This window comes from Thermobia domestica, chromosome 1 (genome assembly GCF_964235325.1).
Source record: "Thermobia domestica chromosome 1, izTheDome1.hap1.1, whole genome shotgun sequence".
NCBI lineage: Eukaryota > Metazoa > Arthropoda > Insecta > Zygentoma > Lepismatidae > Thermobia > Thermobia domestica.
This window is the reverse complement of record NC_137454.1, coordinates 222,858,707-222,876,785: the sequence shown is the minus strand read 5'-3', so window position 1 is coordinate 222,876,785 and position 18,079 is coordinate 222,858,707. Positions and strand designations below refer to the sequence as shown.

General features: G+C 36.1%; 1 protein-coding gene across 2 annotated transcripts in view; it reads left to right on the top strand.

Annotated features, from left to right (window-relative positions):
• The window catches only part of Cad96Ca (tyrosine kinase receptor Cad96Ca), a 232,348-nt gene that overhangs the window by 165,171 nt on the left and 49,098 nt on the right, over positions 1–18,079 (top strand). For both annotated transcript variants that reach the window (XM_081770366.1, XM_081770372.1), the window contains exon 3: positions 14,222–14,456. In XM_081770366.1, the coding sequence (XP_081626492.1) occupies positions 14,222–14,456 (235 nt within the window). The remainder of the gene's footprint in view (positions 1–14,221; positions 14,457–18,079) is intronic.

Here is an 18,079-nt window from a genome sequence, read left to right as displayed (position 1 = left end):
CACTACCAACGTCAAAGGCATACGATTGGCAAGTCCCGATCAATCAGAAAAAGATAAACGATTCTTCACAAATCATCAAATGCATACCTGACCAATACAAAAAGTTTTATAGGATGATTTGTTCATGGAAAGCCACTGACCAAAAAACTGTAGAAGACGAAGATGCAGACGGATAGGACCCTATCTAAAGTCATTCTATTTTGACAACGTATTTTGTTACGTATTTTTCCAGCTGTCTATTGTATTACTTTTCTTGTTGTACGAATAATATGTGCTTTACACAAAAAAAAAAAAAAAAAAAAAAAAAAAACGAACGGTGAGAATAACAGTGTTAGAAGCCTAACATGCGTGATAGTTCGGATACATATATCCAAGATTAACATACAACATTGTATTCAGCATGTATATTTTCATAGCTTTTTATCATAAACTGCACATTACATGCCCTACACACAATTACAATTGCGTCCAACTGTAATTGATTGGAAAAAGGGAATATTTTTTTCCATTTTTAAGCGTTTCTAACCAATTGCTGTGCTGCAATACAAGATTCTTCTTCTTGTCTTAGTGTTTGTTATTTCTTTTGCTACAAGTAATCAATTATACACTTTTTGCAACAAATACAAACAACGCCTCGGGAAGGTTTTTTAGCGTTTTTGTAAACTTAGGTCTGATGCACTTATTCCCTTTTTCCAATCAGTGATTCAATTGTTAAATAAACAAACAACTTTACCTGCCATACTTTCTACCACAAACTAACCAAACTTGGCACACTCATTTGCGATTAAGATGTCTATGGAATGGTACGTGTCGATTTCACATATTGTTGTTAGTTTTCTTGTTAGAGGAAACCATTATTAAATAAACAATCATCTTTATCAGCCATACTTTTTTAGCAGAAACTGGCCAAACTTTGCATACCCATTTAAGATTGAAATATCTATGGAATGGTATTTGTCGATTTCACATATTGTTTTTGTTTCATTGTTGAAGATCACCATTGTTAAATAAACAATCATTGGATTTCTTCTTTGTTAAATAAACAATCAACTTTATCTTACATACTTTCTACCACAAACTAACCAAACTTTGCACACCCATTTAAGTTTGAAATATCTAGGAAATAGTACGTGTTGATTCCACATATTGTTGTTAGTTTCATTGTTGAAGGCCACCATCGTTAAACAAAGAATCAACTTTGCTATATTTTGTACCAGAAACTGACCAAACTTGGCACACCCATCGGATTACCACTGAGTTATCTATGAAATGGTACTTGTCGATTTCAGTTGTTGTTGTTAGTTTCATTGTTAGAGGCCACCATTGTTAAATGAACAATCAACTTTATCTGTCATACTTTCTACCAGAAACTAACGAAACTTTGCTTACCTATTTACGATTGAAATGTCTATGGAATGGTACATGCCGATTATCAAGGGCTAACAAGCCCTAGCCAAATTGTGTGTAATACGTCATTATGCTTGGGATCAAACGATAATTATTCGTGATCAAACGAGCTGGCCAAATTCCGATTGAATTTGTTTTCATAGTGGCTGTGGTGGAGGGGCTAACAAGTCATCGGTAAATGTTATTGTTCGGAAAATGGAATAGTGCAAAAAAATAAACATATTTCATTCAGAACTTTGTTGTGCCTGCTTTGTAACCAGTGTGAATTAGTTGTGTGCCGCCAGATTTCTTTTCATTCTTTTTTTTTTTTTTTTTTTTGTCTCAGGTGGAGCGGGATGGCCCCCTACAGCGTTCCTAGAATTACACTCTAAAAGCCCACAGTGTTCCTAGAGCTGCACTCTAAAATCCCCTCCCATATAACTGACCTTTGTTTCACAGCAGACACCTCACATTTGAACTCTGTTGAGATTCTGTGTAAGTTTGTCGGTTGTACGCACAAATTGAGAGTATAAACATGTATTAGGGAATGAGAAGTTCTCGAAATAAATTTGCAAGCTGAATATTTTTTCGCGACATAAGTGAAGAGTAATTGTATATCCTTGAAGAGTACCCTGGAGAGTAAGAAAACTCTAAGCAAAATAATCATTGAATAAATAGCAATGTAATCACAGTAATGTACATATGGCATGTTGTATTTCTACCAGATTGTCAGAGCACTAATTCTCTCATTTTTTGATGTGAGCGGTCTCGCTATCGAATCTCCAGAAGAACATTAAAAAAAAAAAAAGATGTATTTAGGTCTATTCCATTTTAAACAAACGAAATACGTTGCGTAAAAGAACTTTCCATGTTAAAATATTTGATGGGTAGAGTAGTTTGTGTGGGATTTGATTGTTATTGCATGTATCTATTGCATCCTGATTGGGTAGCTGGGAAGGCAGCCAAGATATTCATTCTGACGGTTGCAAGCCCGTGAAAATACAGAGCAACAGTTACTCCAAGGGAGTAGATAATAGATTAAAAAAAAAAAAAAACTACCGTGAGGGAGAGAGCCGAAAAGAGTTTATAGTATGAAATTTTGTCCGCAACTAGGGAAGTTCCGCCAGGAACGCAGGATCACCTGTATATGGCTCTCATTGTTGAGACACTAAAATTTTTCAATTAATCGTATACGGAAGATAAACATTAATAAACTATTTTTATTTATTTACTTATTCCTCGGGGGGTAGTCTATCTCAGAAGATTACGATTAGCATAATTCTATGTTTCAGGGGTGCGCTTCCAATCCACCTCCCAGAGGCGGTTTTTGGGTGGGCGAACCGGACCTTGTCCTTAGATCCACACATTAATTAAAGTATATGTAACACACATGTACATATGTGTGTGTGTGTGCGTATGATATGTGTATATGTATGTATGCTAAATGTAAAATATTTTTGAACCAATGTTTCCAATCCAAATAATAGAGCCCCACGGCTCCAACTCGCCAAAAACAAATTCCGCCTGTGTCACCTTCTACACATCAGCGGCTATGCCCATAGTATATTCTATGATAACAATTGACTGAATGTGCTTTTCAAGTTTCTAGCTCATTTTCTTGGAAAGATAATGCGTAAGACTCTCTTAGTGTTGCAACGAGACGAGACAGGACTCTTTGAAGCGAGACACGATACAATACGAAACGTTTCGTAAAACGTCTTGTCTCGTGTCTCGAAAAATACAAACACAGTTTCTGAATTTGCTTAAAAAATTATTAACTCGGAATAAATTATTTGCCTTCGAAATGTATACCATCTTTTATTATTTCAAATGATCCAAATGATTCAACGTTTCAAACCCTACAAAGAACAGGGAATACCTAAAGCACTTTTTAAAAATGATTCTTACAAACAGCTTTCACTTCCATTTTTCAATCGATTCAAGTTTAATTATTTTGTGATAGTGCTCCAGATTCAAATACAATGTAAAGCGTTCATTGAGATCAGTGTTTCAGAAGATTTTATTCCGGGGGCTGGTGGAGATATCTACGTATAAAAATCCTTTAATAGAAGTACAAGTATGCGTAGAAGTGGCAATTTTATCAGTAACTAACTATTGTTTCATGGTCTTTCTCGTTCCGAACCAAGACAGAAACGTGTCAGCCTTTCTCGACACTGAGTTTCGAAAAAGATTCTGATTTGACAATAAAATTTATCTTTTTTATCCTTTTATGATGTTATTCGAAGATAAACCATTTTTTAAATGGGAAAGTTACATAGGCCTCCTTATTTGTTGAAGTGGCGCCAGGGGTTCTGAAAAAAGGATATCAGAATAAATGGGGAAATCTTGCCTTTCGTCTGTACTGACGGTATTGACAAATGTTCCTATCGAAGTAATTACGGGTTCAGTCGAAACTAAGCAGTCGTTGCTGGAGGATTGCAGTCGTGTTTTGTGTTGTGCTCTGTTAACCAAACTAGGTTAAAAGTTATAATTTTAACCACTTGGTTTAACAGCTCTTTTGTGGGCCTCAGCCTTTCTGGTGTTGCCACGAGACGAGACGGACACATCTTTTCTAGACGAGACGACACAGCCAGAAGTCTCGTCTTGTCTCGTTTCGTCTCGTGGCAACACTAGACTCTCTAGATATATCAGTGCAAGGTGTGACAACGTTCCTCACGGAGCACATGTTAGCTCTCAGCCTCTTTCTTTCACTGATGTTTGTTTACGTAGTAGATGAATATATAGAGAGTAACAAAAGGATGAGATATGCAGATTCTCTTGAAACCACATTAAAATTGTAGCAGTATTTGGAGCTTGTTATAAATGGATTTACCGGGGAACTAAAATAATTCTGGGAACTGATCATACAGTATTGATATAAATAAACATGGAAACAAGTAAATACAAAGAACTGAAATCGTGAATTGTTTTCAAAATACAGAAATCTCGAAGGAATATCTGTTTAGGCGGCTTTAATTGTAAAGGAATTTTGAATAAATTTGCATCCCCTGAATTCTTATACATAAAAAATAGAAAGCTTTCTTTTAGCGTACGAATGAGATGCTTTAGGAAATTAGGTTAAGATAATTAAAATGATACTGTCCTTTGCAAAATTTAAGAGGAATACCATGATCGAAAAAGCATGAGTCAAACTATAAAGGTCAGTGGTAGCTTTTGCCATTTCTTACGACCACTATACGCACCTTATTGCGAAAAATTTATTCGTATTATAAAACCGATATCATTCAATAAATGTCAAATTTAACAGATCTTGAGAGATGAAATGACAAAAATTGTCATTACCTCTGTCGCATAAGATATTCTAGCTTTGTGACCCATGTTATTATATGACTTTCACGATAAGTGACAAGGAGAATATAAATCCCAAGTTCAAAACGTAAGGAAAGAAACCGGCTGTTCGCGCTTCAAATTATGAAAAATGTACCAAAATGGTTGAAATTATGATTTTGCATTTCTTTACGAGAAAGAAGAATAAAAATAAAAATTGGAGCAATTCTAATCATGTATGTATAAGTCCACTATCTTCTTCAAGTTACTAAACTAACTTCAAGTGTTTCAACCATTTTTGACACATAACTCGAAAACTTTTAGAGATATTAGAGGCAAGAATACGTGGTTGATAATGAGCTTTTTAATTATGTCACAATACTTTTGAACTTTACCTTATGAGAAATGGCATATTCCAAAATTAATTCAGTACCACTCTAACCTGAATTTTACCAAATGATTAGCGAAAGTGATACGGTGTGCATCGTCCAGGGATTAATTCCCGGTGTGGCACTCAAACATTTCTGTATTGACCAAATATCGAGAGAAAAGTTGGGAAACTAAAAGATAGCGGACTTCAATCTAGACAGCCGGCGAAGTTGGGTGTGGTTGTCCTTACTACTAACATAAGCCCGCTGCAGGCTCAGATCACAAGGGACTGTTGCGCCAGGATTATCTATCTATCTATCTATCTATACATATATATATATATATATATATATATATATATATATATATATATATATATATATTGGTGTTATTATTTTACCTTACATTCTCTCAGTAGCGTAAGTAAGGACGAATGGGCCTCCCCGCAAAAATGTTAAACGGACCCCCTCTTTCGACATTCATGAGTCACGTAAAATTTACAGAGAACAGTTTTGACTTTCTATGTTCTATCTAGTGAGTCACAACTTGCTCGTATGCAAAAAAAAAATGCACATTATTATTATTATTATTATTATTATTATTATTATTATTATTATTATTATTATTATTATTATTATTATATTGTGCTATAGTTTTCGTCTATTCTGCTATACCAAATTCGAGAGTCTACGACATCCGACATTTTTAATGAGGTGTGGTCGTCCCACTTTTTGTTGTTTGGTTCGATGCTGGTTTCACTGTTCTTTTCCCATCTTTGAAATACATAAGCACGGCAGATCGCGAAAACTCGACAAGTCGCGTTGTTTCCGAAATGAAGCTCCCAGCCACTTAGTCACCCTGATATATCGTCGTCCTTCCCCATTCAAGGCACAAGCATCACACTGACTAATCGAGTGAGATTCTTGCCGTGTTTGGCGCGCGGTTGTGTTATGCCTTGTAGCTCTTATCTCAGCCCGATGATTTCGTTCAAAAAGTAGCGAGTGGTCATAATGTTTTCGCTGGTCAGTAAAAGTTTTGTTGGCATTTAATTTACTAAATAATCGCTCAGGTGTTACCGTCTTCATAGGTAAAAGTGAGATATAGTTGGAACATCACATAATTTTTAACATCTTAACATTATAAAGTTTAACTTCGAAACTGAAATGGGCCTCTTTCTGTTCTGGGCCTCTCAATGTTGCGGGCCCTGCAGGCCCTTTAGTTGCGCCACATCATTCTCTCTACTCAGAAGGATAGGGACAAATAGAAAAGTCAAAATTCATTTTGTCCATTTTTCATGCATCATACACTTCAGAAAAAAAATCATATAATACTGATATGTAAGAAAATATTAGTATTGTTTGTCTGTTTTCTGTATACAAAGAACCATTTAGGTTCTTTTTATCTCATATTCTGGTAATAATCAAAAAAAGAAAAGAGTTTCATGTGATAAACGTACGAAAGATAATTTGTCAACGCGATGTGAATGACGTTCTCTGCAACCTAATTCCCGTTTTTCGTACAAAACTCTATTCCTACCTGCAAAAAGAAAAGATTTATGTTACTCATCAATGGTTGAGGTTTTGCCCTGCGGCTGAACAACACGGCTTGTATAAATAGACTCTGACTGACTGCAGGTGCACGAAAAAAAAAAAAAAAAAAACTGTTGGATTCCTCTCCCCGCCCACTTCAAGTGTGGATATCCTGGACACATTCAAACTGAGCGGTACGATCTTTCAGTTCTTCCCAGTAGAGGTACCAGCAGTGATTGCTAAATGAAAAAGTGAGCATCTGGTGGCGAAAAGGCGAAGTGCTCGGACAAGGGGGAGTTCACAGGAACCTTAAGAAGGGATTTATTTCAGAAAAAGCATTCACTTGGAAATTCGTTCATTTTAAAGGGGGGTAACATTCCGCATTTAGCAGAGGCAGTATCCTATGAGATATCAGACCTACAGTTTAGCGTGACGTTCGAACTATATTAGTGCATCTCCACTAGATTTGACTACAAGACAATACGGGACAAGATAGAATCTTCCAAAAGAAACAAATACATTTTCCGAGATTATTCATCAGTTTGATGACACATTGTCAAGAGGAGACAGCCTCAACTCTTTGTCTTGTAGGCAATATCACCCTTTGCATTCGATTGGCTACTAACACTTTTTTTTTTTACCTGAGCACGTTGCCAAAGGTTCGATCCCCAGCAGGTGGTATTTTGCCTCGGCTATAAACCTAAATAAGGATTCGGATCTCACTTTAAACAGTGGACACTTTCTCACATAGCCTCGAAGACGGGCGTTAAACTACAACCAACCGACCCCCCTTCAAACTTTCAGCAGAAAGGGCATCTCAAGAACAAAGCCATAATGGAATTAAAGAAATTCCTCTAGTTTAAAAAGGAACGTAATCTAAAGCGTACAACTTACCTTGGGAATAATCTCATGAGTAAACATACAATTATGCCTAAAATTTGGTCTATTTGAAAATTATCTTAGGCTGTGTAAATGTTTTTCGGAGCATGAGACGATTAGACATATCAGAATTTTTTATTATTACTATTATTCACCTCCCTCAATATCTCCACCTTGCCGCGGTGGGGTTGCGTACTCTAATGATCCCAAGAGCTATGCCGAAGATAGCTTCGCTATCAGAGGGCTTCCCATGCCGGACAGGTCTTTAGGAGTCATACGAAGAGAGATGTTATGGTAATGGGCAGCAGCTCTATCATTACCACACTGAGGCTGAAGATGATTGACATCGGCAATGCTCAGATGTGGACAAAAACAGGGCAGGGACAGGATATCCTCTATGGCTGTTTCACTACGAGGTGGAAGGACCTGGGACATCACCACTTTACTCAGTTCCTAGGAAACAACATGGAAAGAGAAATAAGAGAATGTAATATTAGGAAATAAGACACTGCTGTTACACAGAGGGTCATCCCCGGCAGTGGAAGGAAACACAGCATGGCCTCCTCGGTCGTCATCAAACGAAACCCCTGCAGGTTAGGAACCTAGAATGTGCGATCGCTGTTACAGTGTGGAAAACTGGAAAATTTGAATAAAGAAATGGAATACATGAAGGTAGATATCTTGGAAATCAGCGAAGTGGAGGAGACATGTGGAGCGGGGACTTCAGAATGATTTATTCAGGAGCTGCAAACGGTATGGAAGGAGTCGATTTTGTCTTGAATAAGAAGATAGGACAGAAAGTCATAGGCAGTTGGAAATACAATGAAAGAATAATAATGTTGAAGATAGCAACCGAACCGAGAAAAATGACGTGCCTACATCAAGCTATACAGATAAGGAAGTAAAAGAAATTTATGAGCAAATAGAAGAAGTATTGATGAAAGTTGAAGACCAGAACAATTTAATTATCATGGTGACTGGAAAGTAGTAGTCTGCGAAGGCAAAAAAAAAGAATGTAACTGGGAATTTCGGACTAGGAGAAAGGAATACGAGAGGTACACGATTAATTGAGTTCTGCAAAAGCCATAATCTGACTGTAACGAACACTCTCTTCGAAAAACCACTACGAAGAAGATACACATAGACAAGATCAGTAGACAAAAAAACATATCAAATGCACTATATACTAGTCCAACAAGCATTTAGAAATCAAGTGAAGAACAGTAAGAGTTACCCAGGAGCAGACGTTGACTCAGACCATAATTTAGCTTCGATGAAAAGCGAACTCCGACTAAAGAGGAAACGAGTGGTAGCACCAAACTAAAGATGGAACACAATCAAGCTAAGAAGAGATGAAAACATGAAAAGGGAATTTGCAAATGCGACAGACAAAGAGACGTCTACGGTAGCTATAGCAGGTGATGATATCGACTCGAAATGGGAACCCATGAAAGCAGGGATTGCAAAAGCTGTCGACAAGCACATAGGAGGAGGAACGAGAACCCAATATAAACCCTGGATAACAGCAGAAATATTGGAAATGATGGAGCAAAGAAGACAGTTCAAGATAACAAATAAAGAAGAAGAATGCAGAAGGTGCAGAAATCACATCAACAGAGAAGTAAAGAAAGCCAGAGAAAACTGAATAAACAATTTATGCAAAGAAATTGAGGAAAATATAGTCAAAGGCAATACAGAAACGGCATATAGAAAGATAAGAAAACAGTTCGGGGAAAAAGGAAACGCACACACATTATCATAGACAAGGACGGAACAACGCTAACAGAAGAGCAGATAACAAGAAGATGGAAGGAATACATTGAAGAACTCTACAAAGGAGACAGAGTGAACGAAGAAGAGATAGAGAAGGAGGAAGACGTGGATGAAAATGAATTAGGAGCATCAAGTTTACAGTGCAAATTTGACAGTGCTTTGGAGAAATGCAACATGGTAAAGCCCCAGGAACAGATCAAATACCAACGGAAGTGATTAATAATCTCGGAATAGCAACAAAAAAGAAACTATTTAATCTTATTAATGAAATGTACATCTCGGGGGAAAAAAAAGGACCAAAGAGACTTCGAGAAAAACATATTGGTACCTACCTCGAAGATGAAAGGCGCACGGTAATGCGAAGAACACAGAACGTTAAGTTTGCTTTCCCACGCATCAAAAATACTGTGCAAAATTATCGCACAACGAAACGGTTATCGGAGGACCAGTTTGGATTCAGGAGGAAAAGAGGAACAAGGGAAGCAATACTGAGTCTACGGTTGATCATGAAACAACACATCAGAATATATAAACCAATTGTGATAGGATTTGTAGATATAGAGAAAGCTTTTGACAACGTAGATTGGAATATCATGTTCAGAGCGTTGAATAATCTGAAAGTTGATTACAGAGACAGAAGAATGATATACCAACTTTATAGGAACCAGACAGCTGTTATAGGAAGAGATCAGAAGGAAGCAAGAATGAGTAAAGGAGTGAGACAAGGATATGGACTTTCACCTCTACTGTGCAACGTCTATATAGAAGAGGCTATGAAAGAATTCTTGGATAAAAACGAGAGAGGCGTAAAAGTAAATGGTCAGGTTTTCAGCACAATAATGTTTGCTGATGACATAGCATTGATAGCGGAGAACGATGAAGACATGCAGGAAGCACTTTCAAACTTGATAGACCAACTGGATAAAACATGCAAAATGAAGATGAATAAGAAGAAAACCAAAGTGATAAAGTGCACAAGAGCAGGACAGGAAGGGGCAAACGTATGGCTAGATGGAGAGAAAATTGAAGACGTTAAGATGTTCCCCTATTTAGGAAGTCTAATATCCTCGGACGGAAGAAGTGAAAAAGACGTAAGTTAAGGCTAAACAATCATTCAATAGGAAAAGAGGACTACTAACATCAAGAAATGTGTCACTGGACGTTCGTAAACGATTTATTAAGACACTGGTATGGAGCGTGGGGCTGTACGGATCAAAGACGTGAACATTGAGAAAAGCTGAAATATTCAAGCTGGAAGCATTTGAAATGTGGTGTTGGCGAAGAATGCTACGCACATCATGGACCGAAAGGAAAGGAATAAAGACGTACTAAAGGAAGCTAATGAAGGACGACAGATCATGAAGATAATAGAAAAAAAAGAAGCAGCAGGCTGGGCCATCTTATTCGACACTCCGATTGGATGACTGTGCTGATAGAGGGAAGACAGAAGGAAAACCAGGAAGAAGAAGACCAAGGATAGAAAATCTAGATGCAGTTACAAAGAAGAGGCCTTATCAAAGTATAAAACAGCTCTCTCAAGGAAAGAAAAGTTTTAAAATTTCCATGTTGCCCACCAACCTATGGATGAGATGAACAAGAAGAAGAACTATTATTCAAGAGTTGTCATTTAATATCAGAAGCTGACTTACCCTTGCTTTGAATTATTTTACCCTTTACAATCTTGACCTACGAGAAAAATAATAATCGTTTGTGTTTGTGCTGAAAACATATTTTTCCTCTGTCTATAAAAAATCAGCTATAAAGCAACATCCATTTCATCTTGTAAGCTCCAGAGTTTCGTTCCTGGTTTCTGATAACATGAATGGCTCCTAAATCCGGATTAACTCCTTCCATTTACCTCGCTTAACTTCTTCGTTTTCTTCTTTCTGACTTGAGATCTGTGCTTAGAGATTACAAAAATAAACATTAATAATGCTACATTCGGTCATTATTAATTCAAACTTGAGGAAATAATAACAGCATTTCTACCATATTTAATGCTGATATTTAACTAACTGAAATATCTCAAACATAAGATGACTTCAAATAAAAGTAGAAAACTTCAGTTTATTCCTTTAATCCAAGATATCTCAATCTGAGAGTCACTAATATAGGTAGAAAGGTTAAATGTAGTCTAATTCAGATGTAGCAGTGGGAAATATCTTTTAAAGATTATTTGAATTTTTTATTTTAATAGACATATTTTTATGTCATTGCTTATTGTCAAATAATGAAAAACATAATTATTAAATAAAATTTTAATCTATCAAAGAATCGGTTTTAAAAAAACAATTGAAATTAAAGTGGAATGAAACTTGAACTGCATACGAAAACAACAAAAACATCATACTGAGCAAGAATTTTAGAAACGATCCAAAAAAATAAATCAAAAGATTCCGATCTTGACCAAGAATTTTAGGAATTATACAAGAAAAAAAAAAAAAAAAAAAAAACATCAACAGATTGCGGTCTTGGCCAATAATTAATTTTTGGATCAGGGGCCACACAGTTTTGAACGGCCCCTTGATCGAGTTTCCGTATTTTCTACGGAATAGGCACATCATACTGAGTTAAGTGATAGTTTGGGTTTCGATACACTGTATGTATTATAAGGCCTACAAGAAATTTTTTGATTGAAATATATTGAATCTTTTGATCCAAACACTGTACAATTCAAAATGAATGGTACACACAAATATAACTGTAGGCGATAAGCAGAAATAATCAAAAAGCTTGTTACAAACCAGAATTTACTTATGGTGGTCACTGGCACAAGAATATGATAAAAGGGGTCCAGATATGAAAGCGAGGTCAGGTTGGGAAAGCCTGCTTTACTCAATACATTTTTACAAAAACATACTTGATATAAAAATAATTAATTGGATAACTTCACCACCCTCTAATTGATTGTGTACCGAGTTCTTACCTTTTTTATTTTATTAACCACAAACTGATGCTGATTTGAAAACTGGTACTAAAGAAAGATGTAATTATGCGTATGATTAGCACATGGCGCAGCAGAACTATGATGGTTATATACAGGGAGCCCATAAAGTCCTACAGGAAAGTAAAACTCTATAACTTGGAAACTACGTAATGCATTAACAAATACTTTTTGATGTACTTACAGAAAGGTTTAAAGTTTTGTTTCAGCTAGTTAAGGTTCATCGCCAAACCTCGAATTGTGCACCATTCACGTCCAAACACTCTTGCAGTCTTTTTTGCAAAACAAGAACTGCGTGTTGGCGGTGCTCTTCTGGAATGTTCAAAATCACATCAGTTAGTTTATTCTTGAGATCGTGCAGATTAGCTGGCTTATGTGAATACACCTTGGTCTTCACGTGTCCCCACAGCCAGTAATCACAAGGCACAAATCTGTTGATCTTGCAGGCCAAGGTATGGGTCCTCTTCGGCCAATCCATCTCTCCTTAAATTCTTCGTTAAGAAACTGTCAAACTTGAAGGGCATAGTGCGGCGGTGCCCCATCATGTTGCATGTGGATCTTATTAAGGATGCCTAACCTAGTAAGTTCTGGCAAAAGGAATGTCTGTAGTATGTTCAGATAATTGTTACCATTTACCGTCTCTTCCTCGAAGAAAAAAGGGCCGATAATGTGGTCCACTGAAACAGCACACCGTACACTGACTTTGGGACTACCCCGCTTGTTCTCCTTGAATTCACGTGGATTTTCCACCCCCCAAATTCGGCAGTTGTACCTGTTCACTTTTCCCGACACATGAAATGTGGCTTCATCTGGAAACAGAAATCGAGACAGAAGGTCACCATGTTCTTGTAAGCGGGTAAGCATTGACTCACAGAATTCCATTCTCATGTCACAATCTTCCTCTATCAGCTCGTGCACAAATTTTAACTTATAGGTCCAGACCTTCAAATTCTTGAGTATGTGTAACGTTGACTTCGGTATTCTCAGTTCCAATGATCTACGTTTAAGCGACTTCATTGGACTCCTGGCTACGCTGTCCTGCAAGTGTGAATCACATCGTCACTCGTTCTTGGCCTTCCACAGCATGGTAAATCTGACACACTTCCCGTTTCTTTGAACTTCTCGTACCACCTCTTGATACTTGTTTCTGCTGGGGGTGTTTCCCCATACGTTGTTTGGAACTTTCTCCGCACTGAAAGGCAAGATTTTAATTCCGCAAACCACAAAACACACTGTGCTTTTTCTTTAATAGACGCCATCTTAAGTCACGTGATTACCAGCGCAAACGTCATCGAGCATTGTGGCCAGCATCGAGCATTGTGGTGAGAACAAAACTTTAAACTTCCCTTCTTCCAACCTCAAAAATTTATACACTTAAACGTAACGGTTTCCAAGCTATAGAGTTTTACTTTCCTACAGGACTTTATGGACTCCCTGTATATACATATTGTTTGTAGTAATCATGTATATTTGTCAGTATACTTTGGTCACATTTTAAAAATATCTATTCAAAGATGGCATTAAATAACATGGTCATTTTTATTTTTGCTCCGGTAGTGTCATACTGAGATCTACGTGCTGGCAGAAGTTGATAATAGCTCAACTTAAAATAAAAATCCTTATTTATCATTATATATTTAGTTTTTAAGAGTGAACAGAAAGTGTTTTTAGTTTAATTGAAACTTATAATTTACTCTACTGTAAAAATATGCATATCATGTTTTGTAATCTCGTATTGTTATTCGGTTGGAGCAGCCCTTCCTTGAGATTCTTTTGAAGTTCTTATTAACATTCTTGGTTGATTGATTGATTTGACCTTAGCGTCCCTTTCAGCATCGAGACTATATGAGACGTAGACCTACAGCTTAACGTGGAATCCGAACCATATGAGCTCCCACCGGGAATCGAACCCGGGTCTTCCACACCGAAGGCATGTACGCGAATTATATAGCCAAGTGGGAGCTCCTAATTACATTCTTATTTCGATATTATTGTTCTTATTATCTACATTATCATTATTATATTGAATGTCTATAATCTTTCTTTTACATAGGTTGGAAAACCGTTGTATTTGTTTGTGACTGTATCAGATGGCTCATTCGTATCAAAAACAGAGGTTCGTGTGCAAGTGGTAAATTCCTCAGCCATTGGTGGTAATGACGAAGAAATCAATCACCCACATCCACCTCCGTATTTGGGAAATCCTATTGGTCAACATCCGTCTATCATCATTCCCTCATTTCCAGGAAGAACTAGTCAGCAATCTCATCCACCTGTACCAACACCAGGTATGTTAAAATAAGCCGAACATTTTTTTATCTATTTTGCTTTAGAGGCGGCTCATGAGGGAAGACACGTCAGTAAAACTTGATGTTTGATCGCTTCAAACTAAAAGAAGAAAATTTGTCTAATGTTCAATTTCTTGTGTACAAGATTTAGAACATTAGATAACTTTCCTTCCTTTAATTTAAAGCGATAAACCTTTAATTTTTTTTTTATCAATGTGACTTCCCTCACGTGTCGCTCTGCTCTATTTAATTATCTTAAAAACACGAATTCTTTATGATTTACTGTGGAGCTAGACGTCTCAACTGACATTACAAATATTCACATTTGTTAGTATTTTAGAGTAGAAAGCATTTAAGAACAATAGCATTATATTATTTGCCAAAAAACATAATAATGATAAAAATAATACAAGATAATGCGTATTTAAACTCCTACGTCTTTGCCTTTCTATTTAACGCTGAATTTAGCGAATGCGTGCTCGGGATCCTACCCATAGGTTAGATATTTAAATGGCGAGTACGTACTCGGGGTCCTGGCTTCAAAAGTTTTGCATTGCTCAGATTTTTATATACAATGGTGTGCAAAACTTAAGGACGAGGTAGATAAAGTAGTATAAAATATTGAGTTGTCAATGGAAAGGAATGAAAACCCGGCAGCATGTTGCCAGACATCTCCCACAGGTCCATGAGAATCAAAACATTGCATAAGATCACCATAGAGTCGAATGGGTCTGTTTCCCTAATAAGAAGCAGTTGAATGGAAGAGACGAGGCAGTGTTTTCAGTCAGAGAGACACATTATACCGGTAGTGGTCTTACAAGAACATGACCCGGAGACATTTGGGTGACTTCCCAGAGGAAAGAATCGTCGGGAAACTGAAAGTAGGACGAAGTGTGAAGATTGTTGCCCAGGAGTTTGCTATTTCCTCAGTATTGTTTCACGTGCATGACGAACCCCAGGCAACTACGCGAAAGAGAGGTGATAGTCAACCACGGTCAACTAGGCAGAGGACGACCGCTACATTGTGAAGCAGGCAAGAAAGTACCAATGTCGAACAGCAGGTGCAATTGCAAACACATCTAAAAAGTCTTTATGTCGCCCAATCTCACGCTCCATAGTGGCATATCGATTGAATAGCGGTGGTCTCCTTGCACGGCGGCCATTATTGGGTTCCTCTGACATCTTCACATCACCAGCTCCGTTTGCGGTGGTGCCAAACACATCAAGACTGGACCGAGGAAAAATAGGGTTGCGCTCTCTTCTCCAATGAGAGCAGATTTAGACTAAGTAGCGACTCTGGACGTACATTGATCTGGCGAAAGATGGGACAATGAACCCAGGAAAATTGTCGAATATATATGTAATCATTTCAGTGGTCTGGTATTTCTGTGGGGGAAGGTATAATGTTACATGGACATATTGACTTCTAATTTTCAAACGTGGTACACTCGTGGGTTATTGCAACACTATACTTCGAAACGCACTATACTGCAACACTATACTTCACATAGAAATAAAATATAAGATTTTTATATTTACAATTAAATTGAATTTGATGAGAACAGAAGAGCATACACGTACCTTTGGGCTTTGTACTTAGACCAATATATTCCACTTATATGAAAATATTATTGTAAAACTTTAAAAACTAATAAGAAATACTTATTTACATTTGTATAAGAATATATATATATATATATATATATATATATATATATATATATATATATATATATATATATATATATATATGGAAAATCAGGACAAGAAATATTGTATATTACACATATTTTCTGATAAATAAATAAACGTTTCTTGAATAGTAACAATAATGATAGTAACGTAAACAAAAGCAATAATATTTTTCATAAAGAAAATAGTATTTTACATAGTTTTGCGCTGGAGAAGGAAAGAAGAAAATTTAATACATGTAATAAATCTGAAAAAAATTGTTAATATTATGCTCTTATCTCCCAATATGTATTTTGGAAGGTAAATATTTTATTTCTAAAGACAAAAACGAAGACCTTGTATTTCCAGCAAACTTTGGTCATATTAAACGGAAATCCTTCTTTGTTGAATTCGTCATTTTTCCCCCTTTCTTTTTCGATATACCTCGTCATAGCTGAACTTTCCTTTTTCTTCCATTCTTTCTTTTGAAGTTTTAGGTACATTTATTTCCTCTTCACTGACTAAAAGACTACGAAGGCAGAAAATGTAACGATTTTTAAGAGCAATACAAACATAAGTACCTACGGTCGGTAGTTACAAAGGGTATTCAATAGCAACAAGATTAGACATATATATATATATATATATATATATATATATATATATATATATATATATATATATATATATATATATATATATATATATATACGCTTTGGAGAAGTAAATAGTCATGTGACCTTATGGAACTGTTATGAGATATGAAAATATGTGACTACAAGTAGAATACCGTTTTGAAAATTAGTTTCACAAGATTATCAACCTTGACTTAGTTTAATAAATTTGTAGTATGAAAATAAGGAAAATCAGCCATAATAAAATTCTTGAAGGCGTGAGACCACCCATGAATCCGATCAATTGCCCATGAAAATTTATGTATCTTACAATTAAGTTATTAACATTTACGCAGAAATATTATTGTAAGCTTAATGTATATGTAGAGCAAGTATGTTGGAAAATCATGATTTTACATCTGCATGTCTGTAAAGAGAATATTCCCTTTAAAACTTTTCAGGTATAGGAAAATGTACAGTACAGTTATATCATCAGCATTGAGTACTTACATCATCTTCGTTTATTTGTTCGTTAATGTATATGGAGAATCTGGTTTCTGTTCTCTTTAAAATAAACTAGGAATTTAATAGTTTGTTATTACAGATTTGTCTTCAAGTCTACTTTAATATTGCTTTTCCAAAATTTGGATTATACGTATATAAATTTACTATTACTTAAATTAACCGCTTAACGGTTTTACCTGAATTATTACGTTCAAGGGTAATATGTAAATCTTGATTATCCCGAGTTATTACGTTGAAACTATATTTTTCCGTTCGAATCTGCATTTAAGCAAAATGTTTCGTTGTGAGAAGAAAAGGTGCAGGCAGCAAATCTTAACAAGCAAATTAACCGTCTTTTGTTTTGGTTTATTGACTTTTACACCAGGCGGCAGTGTATTACTCCTGCAGTGCCCGAAATATTTCGGGATAATCCCGATTGAATGTTTTCACGTTTTAAATAGCCTCAACTTATAAGACGATAGAAATTTTGCCATGATTCTGTTCAGGACTTAGCAGATAAAGCTTTTGTTTAAATAAAACATATTTTTTCAGCACGCAAACTCATTTAATCTTACAATTATTTTATTTTCAATTGTGCCCGAAAAAACTCTGGATAATCCAGAAGTAGTATTTTGAGGGGTTATAACTTTCGAAATTTAGTTCTGAATGACAATTAACCCTAGAAAGGCAAACTTCACTATCAACCCATTAAAGGTAAACATACGTAATATTTACGTACACACTAAATAATGATCTATAAATATACGATTCATATAGAAACTCTTATTGTTGATTTGCTCAGGGTTCCAAAATTGAAGTTTTATTGTTTAGATA